The 20,780-nt window shown below is 37.3% G+C and overlaps 2 protein-coding genes across 3 annotated transcripts in view; one reads left to right on the forward strand and one right to left on the reverse strand.

Moving 5' to 3' along the window:
• Positions 1-552: 552 nt before the first annotated feature.
• LOC116248484 (probable U3 small nucleolar RNA-associated protein 7) lies at positions 553-10,672 on the reverse strand. The gene is made up of 8 exons (XM_031621292.2): positions 10,411-10,672; positions 9,315-9,423; positions 9,097-9,186; positions 6,998-7,130; positions 5,816-5,934; positions 4,787-4,854; positions 2,396-2,444; positions 553-1,973 (listed from the first exon to the last, which is right to left on the reverse strand). The coding sequence occupies exons 2-8, from the start codon at positions 9,381-9,383 to the stop codon at positions 954-956; spliced, it is 1,548 nt and encodes a 515-aa protein (XP_031477152.1). The 5' UTR covers positions 9,384-9,423; positions 10,411-10,672; the 3' UTR covers positions 553-953.
• A 7,090-nt stretch (positions 10,673-17,762) lies between these two features.
• LOC116247289 (alpha-mannosidase At3g26720-like) overlaps positions 17,763-20,780 on the forward strand; it is a 31,078-nt gene continuing 28,060 nt past the window's right edge. For both annotated transcript variants that reach the window (XM_031619378.2, XM_050075774.1), the window contains exons 1-7: positions 17,763-18,259; positions 18,360-18,443; positions 18,597-18,685; positions 18,822-18,996; positions 19,738-19,857; positions 19,985-20,071; positions 20,140-20,211. In XM_031619378.2, the coding sequence (XP_031475238.1) occupies positions 18,035-18,259; positions 18,360-18,443; positions 18,597-18,685; positions 18,822-18,996; positions 19,738-19,857; positions 19,985-20,071; positions 20,140-20,211 (852 nt within the window). In that variant the 5' untranslated portion in view covers positions 17,763-18,034. The remainder of the gene's footprint in view (positions 18,260-18,359; positions 18,444-18,596; positions 18,686-18,821; positions 18,997-19,737; positions 19,858-19,984; positions 20,072-20,139; positions 20,212-20,780) is intronic.

Raw genomic sequence — 20,780 nt, forward strand, 5'->3', positions numbered from 1 at the left:
ACTCTACTGCCAAATCAACTGTAGTGTGGATATATAATATAAAAATTTAAAGAATACTTCTTTGCCATGACCTCAAACATGCCTCTTTGCATAAACGTATTCTTCATAAACATTTAGTTTCCGTTCCTACATATGCTAACATAATGACTGTAGCTCAAAAGTTGTGTTTCTTAACTTCCTTATTGACATATTTCCTTTATTATTGTGTTTTCTTCACATGGTCAACCATGCTATTTTCTTTGTAATGTTAAAACTTAAGAGATTCTTACTTTTTCATATGTGAGCCTTGCTTCTTGTTCCTCTCCAGATTCCATTTTCACATTCCACTTTTGCTTAAAACAAATGAACAGGTAAAGGTTTTGAATCGGTGGAAACTTTGGTATTCAAAGATAGGGGGGAATTATCAGATCTAGGCATGACATCGAAGCTCGCTTTGTTTTTGCAATAATTGGAAAATACAAACATGTCATGTTTCAAGAATGATCTAATTAACAGGCCAAAAGAAGAGATGGAGAGGTCGGTAACATATAGTACAATTCCAGACAACCCAAATTTTGATCTAGGGAAAGAGACTTCATGCATTAATAATATGCTTGAAAAACAGAACAAGCTCTTGGCTTAAAGGCCAAGTTTCTTAGAACCGTAAACTCTAGACTCGTAAGATCTATGGGTACAACATTCAAGAGAAGAAAATAATAAAATTTAAGAACAAAGAAGATTTCGTGAGAATTTTTATCTCGAGCCAAAAAAATGTGAGACTTCATGCCGGGGAACACCAAGGCCCAAGCACATGTTTGACTAGGTTGCCAGAGAAGCAGTGCCTGGACTTGACCTCCCCATGCACGGCCACGTTTATCTCCACAAGAAAAAGGAGGCTGAACTCAGAATTTAGCCTCCCCTGCAGAGGGAACTCAGGTTTAAGAATCAAGATCAAACTCCAACTTGGTTGCATCTCATTTACGCACAAATCTTTGAAGTGCCACCGGCAAATCCATTTGCTTTTTCTCAATCTTCTGTTTCTTGGAACGCTCCTCCTCAATTTGCTTCTCCAAGAAAGGTCTCTTCGCTTCGCTAATTGCTTCTTTTTTCTTCTTCTCTACTTTGCTTGGTTTACTTCTTCCTTTGGTTTTTTTGCTCCTTCGCATGCTCTTAGCATCGGCAACAGCTTCAGCCATTTCAGCTTCCAGTTCCTGCTTATTGAAGCCATTATCGCTCCCTTTTCTTTTTCTTTTGACAGAACCTATTTTTGTTGGGTTCAACATAATCATTTCTGGTTGCAGTTTGTCCAGCAGTTGATGCACCTCCCTCTCCCTCTGTTGCCGAGTAGTTTCAAATGGGTTTGCAACAAATGTATCAAAATTCGGCTCACCAGATCCTGGAACAAGAATAGAGGAGATGCCCATAGAATGCCCTAGCCCAAGAACATCTTCATATGGCTGGAATAGTAGATCCCCTACTTGAAAACCTTTCACCATTCTGTGTTTCATGTAAAATCTATAATCTTGATTGCCTGCTTCATCTCTCCATACTTGCACCAAGGACCCACCTGCTAGGGCTAGGAGACCTTTCTGACTGAAGTCCATTGTTTTTGCATGCCCTGAATATGTACGTAAAACTTCAAACTTTCTAAGGTCCCACAATTTAATTTTCCTATCCACGCCTGCTGTTGCCATGAGATGTCCTCCTCTGTGAAAGGCTATTGATGAAACAGGACCATGATGACACAACATTTTCACCAGAGGAGTGCCATTGTTGGGGTTCCACATTGTGACTTTCCCGCATGTGTGACCCAAGCCTATGACAGAATTGAAGGGATTTACCTTCATCACGTCACAATGTCCAAGGCCTGTCCTATGATGGCCCACCATTTCACCAGTACTAATATCTTGAAAATGGAGCTGTCCAAATTTGTTTATTGATGCAAGGATCAGGTGATTTGTCAAGAATTGAACCTTCAGTGGTGACACACGCTCCTGCAATCCATTTTCCCCCATGGATGTTGCAAATTAACAGCAGGAAATAAGAATTTGGATTATTTCATGTAAACATTAAACAAGAACTAAAATACCTAAACTCAGCTCCAATAACACATAGATCACTTCAGGATGCACAATGGACTAGTAAAACAAGTTACTCAGGTAGCTAAAAGCAACGTGATCAAATAGACAATTTCCATTTCGTAATTCATCTTGTTTTTTGTCAGGGGAACAGAAATCAGATTCAGAAACACGTGCATTCATTAGTGTGCTCCCCAAAAGCAAAATCCAACTTAAACCAGTTGGTTTGCCACAAAGTTAAAGGTGGGAAAAAATGTTGACCAAACCTGACAAAAGGGACAAATTTGTCTTAACATCTCTAACTAGAAAAGGGTAAAGGAACAAGCAAAAAAACAAACCTTAAGACAGTGAAATTCTGTTCCTTTCATGTCATATATATAAGCATACCTGCAATGAAGACCGTGTCAGCTTTTGAATTGCAACAGAACATCGACCCAATTGTCAAACCAATAACAACTAAATAGATATGTTCATCAGAAAACGCATGATCTTATAGTACATTTGGCTAACAAAAATGACAAAGAAATATGACTTCTTAAATAATAAACAAATTGAATGCCAACTCCAAGTGCTGTAAAATTTCTTAACAGCAAAGCAAAGCAAGTTATGCTCTAACTAAAAGCTGAAAAATAAATGTCTCGGCTGTTTTAGAAAGGGCTCAATGGCTCTGGTAGATGACAACAAGTTCCTTCCAGTGCATCTACTCTTCTTTCTGAACCATGGGTTTAGAATTAATTTGAAGATGCAGTGCAAACGAGATAAAAAGTTATCCATTACTTTCCTAGGCCACATGGGTGCTGCAAATAGGCAGCCACACCTGTTGGTGTGGTTCTTAACGATTTATCGTTATTACACTATTATGTTTTAATTCAAATGCATATATATATATATATATATATATATATATATATATAGTAGTTAAGACTTAAGAGTGCGCCAAAGCACCTCCCTAGGTGCCCACCTTTTTTACTAGGCTAAACCACCTAGGCTCTTAGGTTTCAAGGAAGTGTTTTACATTATTTTCTCCTGTTTTATGGTTCATAAAATGTCATGTTTTACATTGTTTTCCTTATTTTTTTCTTTTTCTTCTTCCTTTGTTTTCCTTGTCTTTTTTTTTTCTTCTTCTTTTACCTCTTTTCATCTGTTTTCTTCTGCTTTTTGCCTTTTTTTTTCTTCTACCTCTTCGTCCTTTTTTCCTTCCACATTGTTTTTGGCCCAAAACCACTGACTGGGCTCTTGTATAGTTGCCACCTAAGCTTGCCTAACACTTTTGACCACTACCTATATAAACGGTTCACAGAATGTCACATGCAAAGTTTGTTTTTGGAAAAGTGGATGACAATGAGTACCTTTATTTTGTTAAAAAAAAAACTGCTCGACAATCAACATATAGCACCTTATGAATGATAAAATAATGTTAATCGGACACTTCATATCAATGCTGCATGCTAGTCCGGGTATTACTATGATGATTCAGAAAGTGTCACGTGTAAATTTACTTTTCAAAGGTTGACAATAAGTAGTATGTTAGCTTTGAAAAAAATAATTCTATACATGACCTGTGAACCATGAACAACCTTAATTGGGACAGTTCATAATCAATACACCTAGCCCTCATATTTACTTGGTTTAATGTCACTTGATCATATGCATATACATATGTAAAATGAGTTGTTTACTCTTGTCAACTGGAAGGTTCTGTAGCTGACAGTTCAAAAAGCAAGGCCCAGAAAACACTTCTTTTGCTACTTTTTCCATTTACTTTCTTTGCGGGCTATCAGGACTCCAGCCTTTTGAGTTGGCCGAGCAGAACCATCTGATGAACCAGATGAATCTGCAGTCTACACAGTCCTCATATTCTTGCAACCCATATCAGCACATTCACCCATGTTTAGTTTTCATATTCTTGCAATGCATATATCAACATATCCACTCATGTCTTTTTCAGAATGGCACACATGCACTCGGGCAGGCGCCCACATTTCCATTGTCAATGGTTTACCAAAATTAAGTGGGGTTAGGGAAAGATATTTAATTTTTCAAAACAAAATTGAAGGACAAAAAGATGGCAATATTGCCCGCTCTGTCTCACTCTCATCACATGAATGATGTCATGGTATCATAAGATTTCCAAGATGTAATGCATAACCATTATCTAATGAAGAAACATGCTTTGAATTGAACCTGAAAACTACAAGGTCAGGACCAAAATGAACTTTTCTAGCATGGCCCAAAAGTCAATATAGCATATCAGCAGCAGAAACTTTTGCTACAAAATAGCAATATTGATGGGTCAAGTTTCATCCAGAACTCTATAGGATTCTGGCTCAGTTGTAAAAGAAAAGACATCCATTTAATGCTTCCTTTACTTGTTTAACAATTTTTGAATCATATTAAGCCAAATAGAACTCTGATATGATAATAAGAAACAAGGAATACATACCTCACCCAAATTCCAAACAGACGGATATAGTTGGCAATTTTTACAAATTGACTGATAAATTTTAATTAGCAAGGTATCCCTTTTTTTTTTTCTGAGACTTAGATATATCCCCCCCCCACCTCTAGTTATTTTTAAAAATTTACTAATGCAACATTCATATTGGAATGCATTTGATATTTTATCTTGGATGAATTTAGAAAAAGGAGACAGTGCACCACAGATATTTATATACTATATATTTGTGTGTGTGTGTGTGTGAACAGAAGTTCATGAGAACACTGCTTACTTCTTTTGAGCTGTTGCAAAAGTATTCATAACAGGTGAAAATGCCACATCACGAACTGTCTCACGAACCTGGAAAAAACAAGCATAAGCCAAAGCATCTCCACATCACACTTTCTGTTTCCTTTCAACCAAATGCATAGCAATCAGCATTATTGATTTAACAACATGCAGTCATGCACCTATTCAAATGCATTAATGCAAATAAAAGCACAACCAAGAAAAAATATTTTAACATGGATTTAAGTTAGTAGTGACACTAAAAGAAATGTGTATGTTCTACACAGAGAGAGATCAGAAAATTTATCCTGCAGCAGATACAGATGTCCACTTTGATTTTCATATATCTTTTTGGTGTGTCATTCTTCTATTACTGTGTACAATGCAAGAGTGCCATATTCTGAAAATTTTATAAAGAACTGAAGATTAGGCAAAACAACAAAAACATGCTAAAATCTCAAAAAATTTTCACTACTCATAACTTGAAACATATTACACGAGATTGGCAGTTAAATGAAACTTTTTGGAACATAAGCTTTTTTTTGCTATTTCAATTTTCACCAACAGTAAAGCATCCTTTCATTTTTTTTTTTCATCGTACTTTTATTTTACATATTGGCATCTGTGTTTTTACATCTACTACAGGACGGCATTGCATCCACAAGTACGCAATGTTTATTAACTTTTCCAGCTCTGGCAAAAGCATCTACAGGTTAAAACAAATATATACAGAATGCATCAATGACAGAAACCAACATTTTTGACATGGAGAAAAATAATAAAAAAGCCAATAACATGACAAGAAAAGAACCAAACCACATTCATTTTAGGAATCAGATAAGAAGTTTTCTCCTGTTTCTTGCCATCTAAACAATGTCAAAACTATAGAAGAACTTAAAGAGTATGTGTGACAACAGTCAGTGACATGGTTCTAATTGATCTTTTTAAGATGCCTTTCTTTCTTCCAGAAATATCTGGTGCAGACATAATCCCCTATCTACAGAACCTTTCCAAAATATTCAAAAGAGAAAACCTGAAATTCTTTCTTCAGGTGCATGGTTCTTGTCTCAATTATTGCTAAGTGTCCTTTCCGTCCTGCAAACACCATGTGGCGACCATTCAAGGAATAATCCAGTGTGTACGGTCCAAAGTCTGTCATCAAATGCAAGGTGCAGTTTAATCACTGGCTTTAATGCTGAACAGGAAATCTAGATCATTTGTGACAGAAAGTGAAAGTGAATCTGCTTTTGAATCCATAACTGATTAGAGTATTTTCCTACTGCAGTGAACAGGTTAGGTCTTAGCAATATATCAAAGTAAAATAAAAAACCCTAACGAAAATGAGATCATTAAAAATGTAAAGACTTCTACCAGTGTGACAAATGTCAATAATACTTTACAAGATTTGTCTGATGCTATCGCCAAACAGAGTAACAAGTTCCTTACCAGAAAATATTGTGATATTTTCAACTTCTCAAAAAAATAGTTATCATGATATATAATTTTTACTTTTCCATCAAAATTCCAATTTTACTAGTATTTTAACTTTTTAAGCATATATTTCCATTTTTTATTTTTCAAATTTAAAACTTATTTAAATTTTTATCAACATTATTGAAACCATATTAGTAGAAAAATCATAATTTCATTTTTTCCATTTTTTATATGTTTTAAATTTTGGATATCTGAGGATTCTTACCAAACAAAAACAATTTTGATGACAAACTCCCAAAAAAAAAACCTTGCCATAGAGAACAACATCTGTCACAAAGCTTCCTACCTCATGACAAGCTACAAAGACAGTTAAGCACAAAGAGAAAGTACCTGATTAACAAGCTACAGTTCAGTTGACTACAAGCAGAAAACACTATTTTGGACATGCCCCTGGATAAACTATTCATATATAACAGCTTGAGGGATAATTAAAATCTGATTATCCTGTCATCAAACTTTAGTGATTTGTATAGGCCAGTATTACCTATTGACATTTAAAACCATCTCAGTTATCAATGTAAGATTTTGTCCTTAAAACAGATTATGAAAAAGAAAATAATAATAATAATAATAATAAAAAACCGCAAGGATCAGCTAATATGAGGACATTCCTGTACAAACCTAAGCATTGAAGTCAGAGAGAACAAAAGGGCATAAAGGAGTAGAAAATAGCCGCATGCTGGTGTTATATGAAAGGCCCATCGTTTGCTCAGAACCTAACCTGGTAGGACAATATCAAATGCCTTCCTCGAGCTCAAAAGATCAACTTCACGAACTATAGCATCCTGTTTAATATTCCAAGTTTTCTCCAAACCTTCAGCCTCCAAATAGCCACCTTCACTTGGCATCAACCACTGCAGTCATTTGTCAACCAGTCAAGGCTCTTTCGAAGAAGAAACAAGGTTTACCATTCACCTCCAATACCATAAAAACAACTGTTAAAAAAAATTAAAAAAAAAAAAGAACCCTGGCATGCATGCACAAATTATGGCATTAAAAGGTAAAAGCAACAAATTTTAAGTGCTTCTAAAATCATAGATTTTGGTTTTGTAGCTTAATATTGCATCTTGTCAGTTCAGTAGCTTGTAGAAAACAAATGTCACTGCAAGCACTCCATTAGTCCTTCCAACAGCAAAATTGGAACTTCAGCCTATGTAATGCATCAAGCAAGATAGGGATTAAAAGGACTGACATAATAAAACGAAATCATTTCGCTTGAGGCCTGAAGTGCGACACACATCACTACTCCCCATGTCCATGCATATATACAACCCAAACAAATTACATGTGTTACCTTACTATCACTAATAACATGAATTGTTTTATTATGTCCATGCATTAATATGTCTATAACGAGCACACTTACACATAAGGCCCCTGAATGATCCAAACAAAATGTGTACATTGTCTATTATAACTAAACAAATCTGATTGTCCTATTATTACTAATAATATCTAACTACCTCAAAATATTGATGTTGAAAATACTTTTGCATGCCAAATTTGGAAACACGACATCTGAGAAGAGGTTCATATAAAGATTATCAGCTAGAAAGCTGTTGACAGCATAAAACAAGTCCCCAAACCTTCACAAGGCATCCAAAGAACTGGAGTATAAAACAAAATCACGAGGATCCATCCCCAAATCAAACAGTTAGGATTTTCTCTCCTCGAGCATCAAGTTGACAATAAAGATAGTTCCATTCTTTTTGGACAAAAATACACAAGCTATTCTTAAAAAGAAAAAGTATAATTGAGGACAAACCAAGGCTATTAGAAGCTTCTAACCATTTTGGAGAACCTGCATTATTATAAGTTGGACTATTAGGCACTTCAAGACTTGGTTCCTGTTCATGAGAAGCACGCTCCTAAGGACACATATTTTTTTATATCAAAACAACAATTTAATCAAACAAAATATTATGTAATCAGAAAGTTGCAGTTTCTAAAAGAAATATGAATGATTGATTTTGATTAGACACTGTTTAGTGCTCTATTCTTTCTGAAAATATTTTTCAGTCTGTGGAAAAGTTTGTTCTTTATTTCTTAAATGCTTCTCCTTCTCCTTCTCCTTCTATATGAAAATTATATGACCTTCGGAAGAGGAGGAACTCCTGGTTTTTGAGTTACATCCCCCTTCCCACTTGAACCACCATTTCATGCTTCCACTTCCTAATGGCTTCTCGATTATATTCCCCTCCTTGGACCTTGTGATAAACACATTTGTAAGCTAAACCTTGTCAAAATACCAACATGTAAAGCTGATTCCCAATACTAAACTGCAAGAACACATACTTAATTCACACTCTGAATGCTTGGAAGAACTGCAATTCAGAAACTTTTGCAAACGTTGCCTGAAATGGCGTCTACTTGAGAAACCAAAGGCACCACATGAATCAAATATGAATCAAATCTACTACCTCATCTACACCTGCTCAGAATATTACAAGCCATATTTGCAAGCAAAAAGCAGTACCAATGTTTTGCATACAGCATGGTGAGACAAGGCATGCAATTATGCAAAACCAAAAAAAGAAGACCCAAAAATCTCTCACAAGTGAAAGGTATCAAAATGATTATTTCCTACCAAGGATATCTGAATATATTAATGTGATTCTACAATCCAACATACGAATTGTGGGAAATCACGTTTGCAAATGACATATACTTGAATTGCGAAATCACAGAATAGAACACCAGTTACTTGATTAACATATTTCCATTTTTTTTTCTTTTTTCTCAGGCATGCAAAAATCAGCATGTGCATATCTGGAAGAATAATGGTAAGACCAAGACACCAATCTGAAAAATAAACAATACCTTGTCAACTTTAGCAGCAACTGTTGCAGATTTTCCATATAGCTGTTCTCTAGCAGACAATTGACCTCTAAGCTTTTTATCTTTAATTGCCTGCCGAAACAAAAGATGCAACTTCTGTCAAATTTCCACCAAGCCAATCTAGTGAAGAGCCGCCACAGAATTTCAATACAAGGAATGTCGACCAAATAATTCAATGATGTCAGCAGAACATATAGTACCTGCAACTTGGTATTATCTCCACGCAGATATTTCTTGAAGTCCAAATCATCTTCATCATGCACAGCCATTTTTCCGCTTTATGCACAATCAAATGCTCCGTGTGATAAACTGCCAAAAAGACATGCATCTAAGCCAATATTTAAAGCCTGCGAGATTTCAAGTTTTGAGAACCTTAAAGAGAAACAGTATTGGATCACATGAGAGGTCAGCAGGCAACTAATTGACAATTATCATTCCATCTAGGTGAAAACATAGAAGCCCTTGAATAACGAGAAGCGACGAACCAGACACCAAGTTAAGTTGAAACACTAAAGAATCTCATAAAACCAAACATGCTTGAACATTACTTAAAAATTAAAGTAATCACGTTCTCCATCAGAGGTCATAAATAGATTAAAAGCCGCAATGACAACGAAAAAAATAAATAAAACACAGTATAGTTGAATTCGCAAGGAGAATTTAGAACGATTATGTGGACATGTGTTTTTTTCCTGATGTAAACCAAAAAAAAAAAAAAAAACACACAAGAACCAACTAAAATCTCCAAAACCGATATTAAGCTCCTAGCAATTCTCTGTCATATTTAAAAACCTGCTCTTGTACCAGAAACCATGATAACTTGGATTTGTTGTCTGGAAGACAGCCTCGTGACCTATAGTCTTTTGAAGAATACTGTAGTTACCTGAAATTGCTGCTCGAGTGATAATTAACTACGTTTCAGGAGTCTTTCCGATTTTTCCAACAAACTAACCAATACGACCAACATTAATCAAAACTACGAAGACCAGCTGTTTTTTCTAACACTAGTACTGTGATAACCATGACTTGCTCAGTGCAAGAGTCAATATCACGATATCACCGTCTAAAACGATTCAACAGAAAAAGTATCTGTCTGTGAGACCACTTATCCTTTTTTAGGTCCATATCCATCGTCCAGCCTCACTGACGCAAATGAATAGCCTAAAGTTGAGACGTTGCATCCAGGCGAACCATGTCTGATCACTACGATAATACGTTACGCCCTTCTTCTGCCGCAACAGACAGGGGGAGAGAGAGAGTGAGGGTGAGAGACAGAGAGAGAGAGGTTAGGGTTACCTGGGAGGGGGATGGCGAACTGCAGAAGACTGCTGCAGGCGAGTTAAAAGAGGGCGGAGCGGAAGAGTGCAACCTGCGTGCTCGAGAGTACGACGCCCGAGAGAGAGGGGAGACGCGAGGGAGAGAGAGAGAGAGGGGGGAGCCGCGAGGGAGAGAGAGAGAGGGAAAAAAAAGGAAAAACCTAGGAACGCAAGGGAGAGGGGGAACGTTGTGTTCCCTCGGTAAAAAGGTTCTCATGCGGAGAGGGAGAGGAGGCACGCGAGGGAGTCGGGTGCGTCGACGAGAAAGAAGCGGGAAGAAACGCGAAGACGCGCTCCCGTGCCGTAACGGGCAAAAATAAAATTCCAGAAAAAAATCTCCGTCTCTCGACACCGGGAAAAAATTTTCCTAATTCGACTCAACGGCCAAAAAAATTTTTTCATTTTTGATACGATGAAAAAATTTCAAATATTTGAATTATTTTTCTGGATGAACAGTTTTTTTCCGGCGCATCAAACGCCCCCCTAAGAAAATATCAAATAAGAGAAATCTGTGTCTTCCAATACGGAACAACATGTTCTCTGCGGTTTTTTTGTCTTCGGTGAGCGAGAGGTATTAATCTCATTATCTGAAAAAGGCCCGAAGGCCCCCCATTATTCCTGCTTTTGGGGTCCTGAGCTGTGTCGGTGTCAGCGATAGCAACAATGCACCCTTTATTTTGGATGTCGTGTCCTACCGCCTTAAGACACAGTAACATAACGTCCACGGGAATCGAACTAGAAACATGCCTTAATACAGGCCCCTAACTCGACCAGTTACGCTATGCCCTTTGAAACCCGCGGTTTCTTTATCTCGCGCTTGACATTCTTGATTGGTTTTATGCTTTTGCCATTTCTAATTCTTTTCAAATGTTGACTTTCTCTCTCATTCTGGTTTGGGTTGGATCCAGCTTTTACTGGATTCGACTCAATTAGATTATATGTAATCGTATTTGGATATGGAACGTGCTCAAATTTTTAAACTCTATATTGATTCAAGTAGAATAAGATTTGACATTTGTATTTGTCTAAGAGCCCGACCTGGTTACAAATAGATGACGGGTCTTAAGCTAGTCGAATCCACGTACAGTTTTAAAAACATAAAAATCTAAATTCAAATCTGATTGCATATGATTTGATTGAGAACAAATTAATAAAAGTTAAATGCAGACCGAATCAAACCATTTGCATCTAAAGAAAGAGAGAGAGATTGGTAAATACCATGCACTAGAGTAAAGGATAAAAACCATACCTCTTAAATGTGTCTTAAAAGATGTCTTAAACAAAATGGGTACCTCTTGATGTATTTATAAACACTACTTTTATATAAATTATGTTTTAATTCAAATCATTTTTATTGCAAAATTTTATCATTTCTACTATCGAAATCTTGATGCCGTAAAAGCCATCCAATTTTTTGTTACTAAAGATACGTGAAGAAATTATTAACTTAATATATGTTTCCCACCAAATCACTATTAGTATCATATTTATAAAGGTTAGGTTGTAGAACAAATATTTTAATGATTAATTTTGATGAGTGTATTTTTTTGTCTTTGGTATGGTTTTTACCAATTTTCCCGTACGCACATGCGTGCGACTAAGGGACGATTCCCTCCTAAAAAATGACAACGGTTTGCATTATTAAATCTCATTTAAGACGTAGAATAAGCGAATTAGTCATATATTTTAGATATCTCTTGTTAGTTAGGCATCATATTCACTTATTTGGTCTTCCATTGTATTGAATATTGGAGAAATATGTTTGGTTGTCCTTTTTTTTTTTGTGTGCAATGGCTCTTCTAGGTCATTCAAATCGCAATAATTCGATGTTTAACTTTGTCGTTAATGTATGATATGGTTGACCGGGTTTACCACCCAAAAAAAACCAAAGCTGCCACCCAACCCCTTATCTCTCCATGATAGATACAGTTGATTGTCAAAAATACTTCAATGCTTTAAAAAATAAAATCTTTTGAATATAAGCATTACATAACATGTCATCACACGCATCCTCTTAAAGAAAATAGTCACGTGTCCTCCTAAAGATAAGAAGCCCTACTTCAAGTTTACATCAAGCATGGATGCATTGCTATAAATATGATGTTAATCTAATGGAGTTGCCACCAATTCGATTCAAAAAATTCATTTTAAGTCCACTAAAACAACATTAGGTAGTAGTTTTTGAGCAAGTAGGAGGAAATTCCGATCACACAAATAAGGCCTAAAGCTTATTTCCTATTCGCTTACCTTCAAGGTCTAAGGGGGTTTCAATATCTATCTATGTTAGAACTTGTGCTGCATGTGCATCACACACACAAGGCCTAAAACTTATTTCTCATTCATCTATCTTCAAGGTCTAAGCGGGTTTAAGGTCTATATTAGAACTTGTGTTGTATGTAGATGAATGCATCACTATTACTTATTAACATAGGGGTTAGAGGGTTTAAACATTTGTGCTATTCAATCTAGCAATTGATTACCTATACTGATTTAAACTACGGGATATTGACAAATATATGGGTTGAAGTTCATGTTGCATGACAAGTAGTGCATCAACACACAAGGGGTTTGAGCTGACTTTGAACACTCAATAAGTGGTGACTAGTGCATCACTTCTTTTTATTTTTTCTTAACACAAACACACATTTGAACTTTCATGCTACTCCAACAAACAATTACTTGCCCACTGGACACTAGTCAAACCGATAGGCCCCACAGACAAAACTAAAGAATCACATATTTATAATTTCACATGAAGATAGTCTGCCCTAATAATGGGGCATAGGAGATGACAATTGTAACATCCAAAAAAATTTAGGTAGTGTTTGATAGCCCGGTATTCTACTGTAGCACCGGAATAATTATTCAAATTTGAAAAAAAATTCCAGCGTATCAAACGCGAAATTATATTTTCGACCGTTCAGGTCGATTCCGGAATAATGTTTTCGGAAACATTATTCCACCCCTTATTTTTCGGACCGTTGCCCTAGCGCTCGCAGCTCGCGTTGCCTCTTCCCTGCCGCGAGTTCCTCACCCAGCCACAGCCGCTACGTCCTCGTCGTCCCACGCACTCTCATTCTCCTGCTCCGGACACTCATCCTCATATCTCTCTCGCTGCCTCCCTTGTCTCCCTCCCTACGCCGTGTCGCTCCCTCTCGAGTCCCTCCCTACCTGTGCGTGAACGCCTGATTTTGCTGCAGACCATCACAGTGAGTTCCCCTTGTTTTCCCCTTTTCTTCCACTCTGATTTCTGCCTTTTCATTTGGCAACCCTTGAGATTCTATACGAGTGAAGGCGTTTGACGGTCCCTCTGCTTTCAGGATACATTCTTGATTCTCCAACTTGCGCCTCCTCAACGAGCGGATAGAGGCCTGTACGTCGAAAGGAAACATAGGGCGTGGCCTGAAAATCCTTGCTGGGGTAGAAATCATGATTTTGCTGTTGTTGAAGATAGCCTGATTTTGTTGTCGTTGAAGCAGTTGGGGTCGATTGACAGACGAAGAAGAACAACTGAGGAGATTGCTTTTCCCTCCCCTGCTCCTCCTGCTCCGTCACCTATTTTTCATCTTCTCTCATTCTCCCATACCTTCACCAAGGTCAGTTCCCTTCTCTCCCTCTTTAAACTTTTTGGTTGATTTTCCAGATATTTAGCTCTGCCATCTTTGTTCTTTTTGTTTTCTGGTTTCCTGTCTGTGCGTGCGTGACTTGCCTTCCTTTTATCTGTTCGCTTCTTTTTGTTGTTTTGTTTTCTACCTCCTATTTCACACGGTTCTGCAGACTTGCCTTCATTTTATCTGAATATGTGTTCATCAGAAGCATTCATTAAGAAGCATGACAGTAGTTGATGTTGATGCCTCTTCTTGTCTTGTAACGAATATCGTGATCATATAGCAGCTTCAACTTCATCAGAAGCTGTTGCTGCACCATTTGTGTGTCATCAGCTCTAAGCTGAGATGAAACCTCATCAATTGCAGAGTTCAGCTGAGCTATCTTCTCTGTTAACATCTTACGTGTTTTATGCCATCAGCAGCATCAATCAGAACCTGTCAGCTCATCAATCAGAACCTTGAACTTTACTTATAAATTAAGAAGTTTTGTTGGAAAAGTTTGAAGCAGAAAAACCTTATCTCCGAGTTGATTACACACTACAGGCTATTTCATTGCCTCATCTTTTGTAACTGAGGTTGTAAATTTAAAATCATTTACGTGATCTCACTAAAAAAGTTGCGACAAATTGATTTTTTTTAGTTTAATTGATTTTATATATATATATATATATATATATATATATATAGAAATCATTCGACTGTCATATCTTATTGATTGGCTAAATATTTGACATGAGTAGCTAAAACAACCATGAAACTGTCACTAGAAAATTATAAACTGTCGCTACAATTGGATAGCTGCATTCCCTGTTGGCACAGAGGTTTGTACGAAATGCCTTTTCCATTCCTGCTGTGGTGGCTGTAAGCTTTCTTGGCCAGGTATGAACTATGGAGTTGATAATGCTTTTTTGTTGACTTTGTTCTGATCTATGTTCTTGTGATGGTAGTCTGCTTCTATTCATTTCCATGTAATTGCTCTTAATTTGCTCTACTTTTCCAAGTAGCGTTTGGGCATTTTTAGTTGATTTTGCATCCTTCACATGATGCATTCTTCATTTGTTTTCTATCTATTATTTTGAGTCAGTTAATTTTTATCCTTAATTGAACCTTCTGGCTTCGTCTCTCTGCTGCCATGGGCAACACCATTGAGACTTCTGGCATTGAATTATCCTTGACGAATACATAATTCTGGAAGATAATTCAATGTGTAGATGCATGAATGTTAAACTTGGACACACACATTGGAAACTTGGAGTTGCATGAAGATAATCCATTGAGCCTCAAAATCGTAGGTGCATAGGAACTTATGACACATGGAAACAATTGTGTTGATGATTATTAGTTATTCATATGTTTATTTTGTTTATATTTTACTTTTGTTTGTTACTGTATGTAGAATATGAGTTGATCACGCTGATCTTTATGTTTATGTTCATAGGTAATCGGAGATGAAGCCCTGACTCTCTGACAATGTCATGTTCGAGTGTCGTTCAAGGGACATATGAAGAAATACAATCACCATATTTGGGAAGAACCTTTTTGTTTAAAATGATATACATGATGAAAGTTACATTTTGTCTGTGCTATGTATTTAACGTTGATGCTTCTGTCATATGTAAATTAACATTTTGTACGGGGATGCCCACTCTTAGAATGGCGCCACCCATATTGCTAGTGGGGCTGAGAGTAGCCATGTTGCATGTGTATCAGCTGCTTTGGAAGGTTCAACTAAACTTTCTATCATGCTGTTTTGGGATATGAATTTTATTAGTTTGAACATGAAAGTTGACACTTGATTATGACATTCTCAGTCAGTAAATTTGAGTTTGATAATGGAGCTCTTGCTTAGTAAAGATCATGTTCATTTTATCGATGGTCGTGAGTTCGTACATGGTTACTGTATTTATCTATGTGTTTAAGAAACTATATAAAGATTATGTAAATATGGAAATATGTTTCCTTATTATCAAACACATAAATATATTTTTGAAAATATGTTTCTGTATCATCAAACACAGAAATATATTTCTGAAAATATATTTTTCAGTCATCACAAACACACCAAAGTGAGAATCGGAAAAATCTTTCTCATTCCTTTATTCCAAGAAATATATTTCCAATTCCAGGTTTCCTTGCCATCAAACACTACCTTAAGTTTGTATTAAAGAATGTGAAGGAACTTCAATGACTTAGGTTGTTAAAATAATTGGTTGTGTTGGTTTTTAGTTTTTGGGGTTTGATTAAAGCTTAATAGTGGAGTGAATCATTACAATAGTATCAAAATATGATTCAACACCCAAACTTGAGGTCCCACACATGCAGACCCATATGCTTGAAGAAAAGCAGATTGTAACATTTAAACAATTTAGTTTTGTATTGAACATTATGAGAGATATTCAAACACTTATAAAAAGAATTGTCGTGGTTTATAGTTTTTTTTAGACCAAATTGAAACTTCTAGGTGGCGGGTTGAGATTGGCTGGACGAAAAGCGGAATAGGTTGGTTTGTATACTATTAGACTTGATGTATAATTTAAATGGATTATCGTATAGTAGTTTCTACGTTAGCGGGGAGGGAGACAGCTGGTTGGATAGGTGGAGGGCGGGAAAAGAAAAGTATGATATCTGTCTGACTCACTGGTGCTTCGATAAAAAAAGGCACAGCGGCAGATTTGTGCCACGTTATAGGCATTAACGGTCGGTGAAAGGAGCCGCTTTTTTCTGCTTTACAGCGTCGCTCTGTCGGGGGCGTGCGAGTACAAAATATTGCTGTGCGATTTTACCTTTTTGGCCTCGACGTCAGGTGAAAGGCGTGGCGTGGGATTGAAGTTTAGTTTGTTTAACAAACAGAAATGACCAGAACCACCGCACTTCACGGTTATTTACGATAAGCGCCAAGATTTCGAAGTATTACGATGAATGGCTCGTGGCTTTTCCTTTTCGTTTCAAAGTTTCCCTATGTTCGATTCTTGAAGCCATTTATTTGAAAGCGAAGGCCGAAATTAGGCACCGATATCACCAGCTTATACAAAGAAGTACATTTTATGTATTCAAGCCTTGACCTGGAGTTAATATTAAGCAGTGCTGTGTGAATAAATAATAAAATTAAATCCGCTGCTGATCCAGTGACTTGCGCAGTTTAAAATTGATCAAGAACCATAAAAAATGATTATTACATGCAATATTTGAAAAAAAAAAGTAAAAGCTTTAAAATGTAACTTTAGATTTGAGTTACCCCACATACACATCACCGATATTCATCGAACATTTTTCAGAACCTTTTTATATAATACATAACACATTTTGAACAACCATCAAATCAAAACAATTTCCTACAAATTTAATTCGAAGAATCAAGAGACTAATTGAAGCCAATTTTCACAAACACATTTTGAATCGGCTTTTCTTAATTCGTTTAACATATCAACTCTTGAATTAGCCGTAGCTTTTAGCCGTCTTGACAAGTTCGTCCAGAAGAAACAACCAGAGTGATTTCAAAAGCTTTTTTTTTTCTTCCTGAGCAGGGAAAGCAGAATTAGAAAAGGGTGTTGGATCGATATAGCAGGATGATTAGCAGCCTCCTGAAATAATCAATAAATTGACTCTCATTACTATAATTTAATCCCCAAAAATATAAGTGGGGCGTTTCCCGTCACTTTCTCGTTCTCGGTTCTTATCAACAATGGATAAACTATTAAATTCAAAAATAATAAATGAATACGACTTTCCCCAACTTTCTTGCTTAGCTGACACTTCCACAGTCTGCTCTCTCGGAGACATCTGAATTCCGTTGCTCGGAATTCGAGTTCCGATTCTCCGAGAGATCGTCGTCGAATAAGTAGGTGGAGGAATTGAGTGATCGAACCCGAAGGATTCCGCCTAATCGCCATTCGGTTTTTTCTGTCGGGATGTTGGGGTGACTATGGCTTCGTGATTCCGTCTTTGTACGCTTGTGATCGGTCCGGGTGAGAGGCAGGGGAGTGGTGCGGCGGAGTGATGATGTTGAGGCGCGGAAGTTTGGTGATGGAGGTGGCGATGCTGGTGGCCTTGGCGTTGGCGTCGGCGTTGGGGTCCGCGGAGGGAGCGTACATCGCGTACAACACGTCGCAGGGGATCGTGGAAGGGAAAATTAACGTGCATCTGGTGGCGCACACCCACGACGACGTCGGGTGGCTAAAGACCGTCGACCAGTACTACGTCGGCTCCAACAATTCCATTCAGGTCTGTCCCTCTCTTTCTGCCTTTGTCTGCGTCTCTCTCTTTCTCTCGATTAATCGGTGTTTGGCATTTCTGGTTTTGTTTCTGCCCTACGGGGGTGCAGGGAGCATGCGTACAGAACGTCCTGGACTCAGTTATCTCTGCTTTGTTAGCTGATAAGAATCGGAAGTTCATCTATGTAGAGCAGGCAATGGAATTTCCCTGTATTTGTCTCCTTTTCACCCTCGTTTGGGATACTTTTGTTGCTTCTGTTTAGGTGTTTAGCTAAACATTAAAGCGGATAGGCGTTCGAGGCCGGGCAACATGCATTGCTTGAAACTGACTTATTTGAGCAATGCAGGCATTTTTTCAGCGATGGTGGAGAAACCAGAGCCCTATGGTGCACAAAATTGTGAAAGAACTAGTTGACTCCGGACAGCTTGAATTTATGTACGAATAATCTGATTTTTCCAATCTGTTGTAATCATGTTCTCAATTAGGTGTTCTCGTTTCCCCTTTTCCTATGATGTCAACTATGGATGGTGGTTCTGGAATTAATTGACCCACTTGCCTTTTGACATTGTAGAAATGGTGGTATGTGTATGCATGACGAAGCTGCGCCCCATTACATCGATATGATTGAACAGACGACTCTAGGTCATCGGTTTATAAAGGAAGAGTTTGGCAAGACACCTAGAATTGGTTGGCAGATTGATCCATTTGGACACTCAGCGGTACAAGCTTATTTGCTTGGTGCAGAAGTGAGTTTTCTGCTGCTACCTTTTGTACTTGGCTTTTTTTTTTTTAAAAAAAAAAAAAAAATTTGGGGCGAAACGTTGCCACTTTAATTTGGCTTTGGTCTTGTTGTTTCTTAATCTTTTTTTACCTGGTGACGTGGCTATGTCACAAGAACACTCCATTTTGATTCTGATTATGTATCCCTTGACATAGAAATTACATTGGAAACTTGAAAAGAAATGGTGGTCAGTTTCTTTGTAGCCTTGCCCTTGTGAGTTGTGAGTCTTGTGACATAGTAAGGAGGTGTGTGAAACTAGGATTTTTTTTCTTCTTTTTTCAGTGCTGATCCATGGGGAGGGGCATGCGCATAATTTGCACACAAGTGCAACTGACATGCGCTTTCAAGTACATGGGCCCTCAAAGGTTTTAGCTTGGTGCATGCGGTGCAAATCGCTATTCTCATATCTGACTATATATAGAGTCAAGTGGCCATTTTGGTTTATGAGTCTTCGCTAGTGCTGCATGAAATTTGAAATCTGTAATACCAGATACTGGTGCTGTGTTCACACTTCTGGAGGCTAAGGTATCAATGTATGAAAACAATAATCCTTGACACTGCACAAGGCTACAGTTTCCTGAACATAAACTGTCTAAAACTCTTGCTTCAGTGGTCATGCTACATTAGCTGGATACACTAGAATATGTTATTTTGCATGGTAAATGGGAAACCGGTTCAGTTTTATGCCTTTTGTGAACCCTTTCAGGTTGGATTTGATTCATTTTTCTTTGCTCGGATTGATTATCAAGATCGACAAAAGAGAAAGGATGAAAAAAATCTGGAGTTTGTGTGGCAAGGCTCTAGGACTCTTGGGTCATCCTCGCAAGTAAGTGTTCCCTATGGTGTATATATTCTTGATGCAGAATGATTTGAACTGTGAGACACATTTACCTGCCATGAGGATCAACTTCTCAAGTGGTGACATTTAGTAAGCTTGAAAATTCTTCTTCCAGATTTTTGCTGGTGCTTTTCCTAATGGAAATTATGAACCACCAAGGGGTTTCTATTTTGAAGTCAATGACGACTCTCCACTTGTTCAGGTTCGTAACCACGTCTGCTTTTGAAAAAAATTAAATACATTTTGTCATGCTTCTTTTTCGTTTTTCAGGATGATGTTTTGCTGTATGATTATAATGTCCAAGAGCGAGTGGATGACTTCGTCAGTGCAGCAATTTCACAAGTAAAGTGAACATGCCTATTTCTAAGGACCTTTATTTGCATTTCTGCTCTTATAGTTGGATAACCTCACCTCCTCCATGAGGATGATCCACTGGGTTTTCTAAAAATCCATTGCTTCAGAGAGCCCACTGTTGAATGCATTATGAGGTTAACTTTTGAAAACTTCCTTTGTTGGATTTATATGTATATCATCTGCCCAAAAATTATCCCTCTCCATGTCCAATTGAATTTGACTCAATCCTAGTCAAAAGACTCAAAACCCGTAAGTTTGCCAAATCACCATCTCTCAAAGTCTGTGATATGGCAAATCATGGACTTCTTGATGAACTGGAACTCAAAAACAACACTTGATAAGTAGCTATCTCACAATTTTCTTAAATTTGTTCTGTATTTTTCCCTAAAAAGTTGGAGGGACTGCTGGCTGTTCTTTTCATGGAGCAGCTGAACTTAAAAAAAAAGCTTTGCCTCAATAGATCTTTTTCATTGGTGTTACCTTGTCGGCAGTTTTCACTTTCACAGCCAAAGGAAATGTGACACATAGAGCTGGTAAATATCCTCTGATATTATATG

This window comes from Nymphaea colorata, chromosome 2 (assembly GCF_008831285.2).
Source record: "Nymphaea colorata isolate Beijing-Zhang1983 chromosome 2, ASM883128v2, whole genome shotgun sequence".
In the NCBI taxonomy this organism is placed as follows: Eukaryota; Viridiplantae; Streptophyta; class Magnoliopsida; order Nymphaeales; family Nymphaeaceae; genus Nymphaea; species Nymphaea colorata.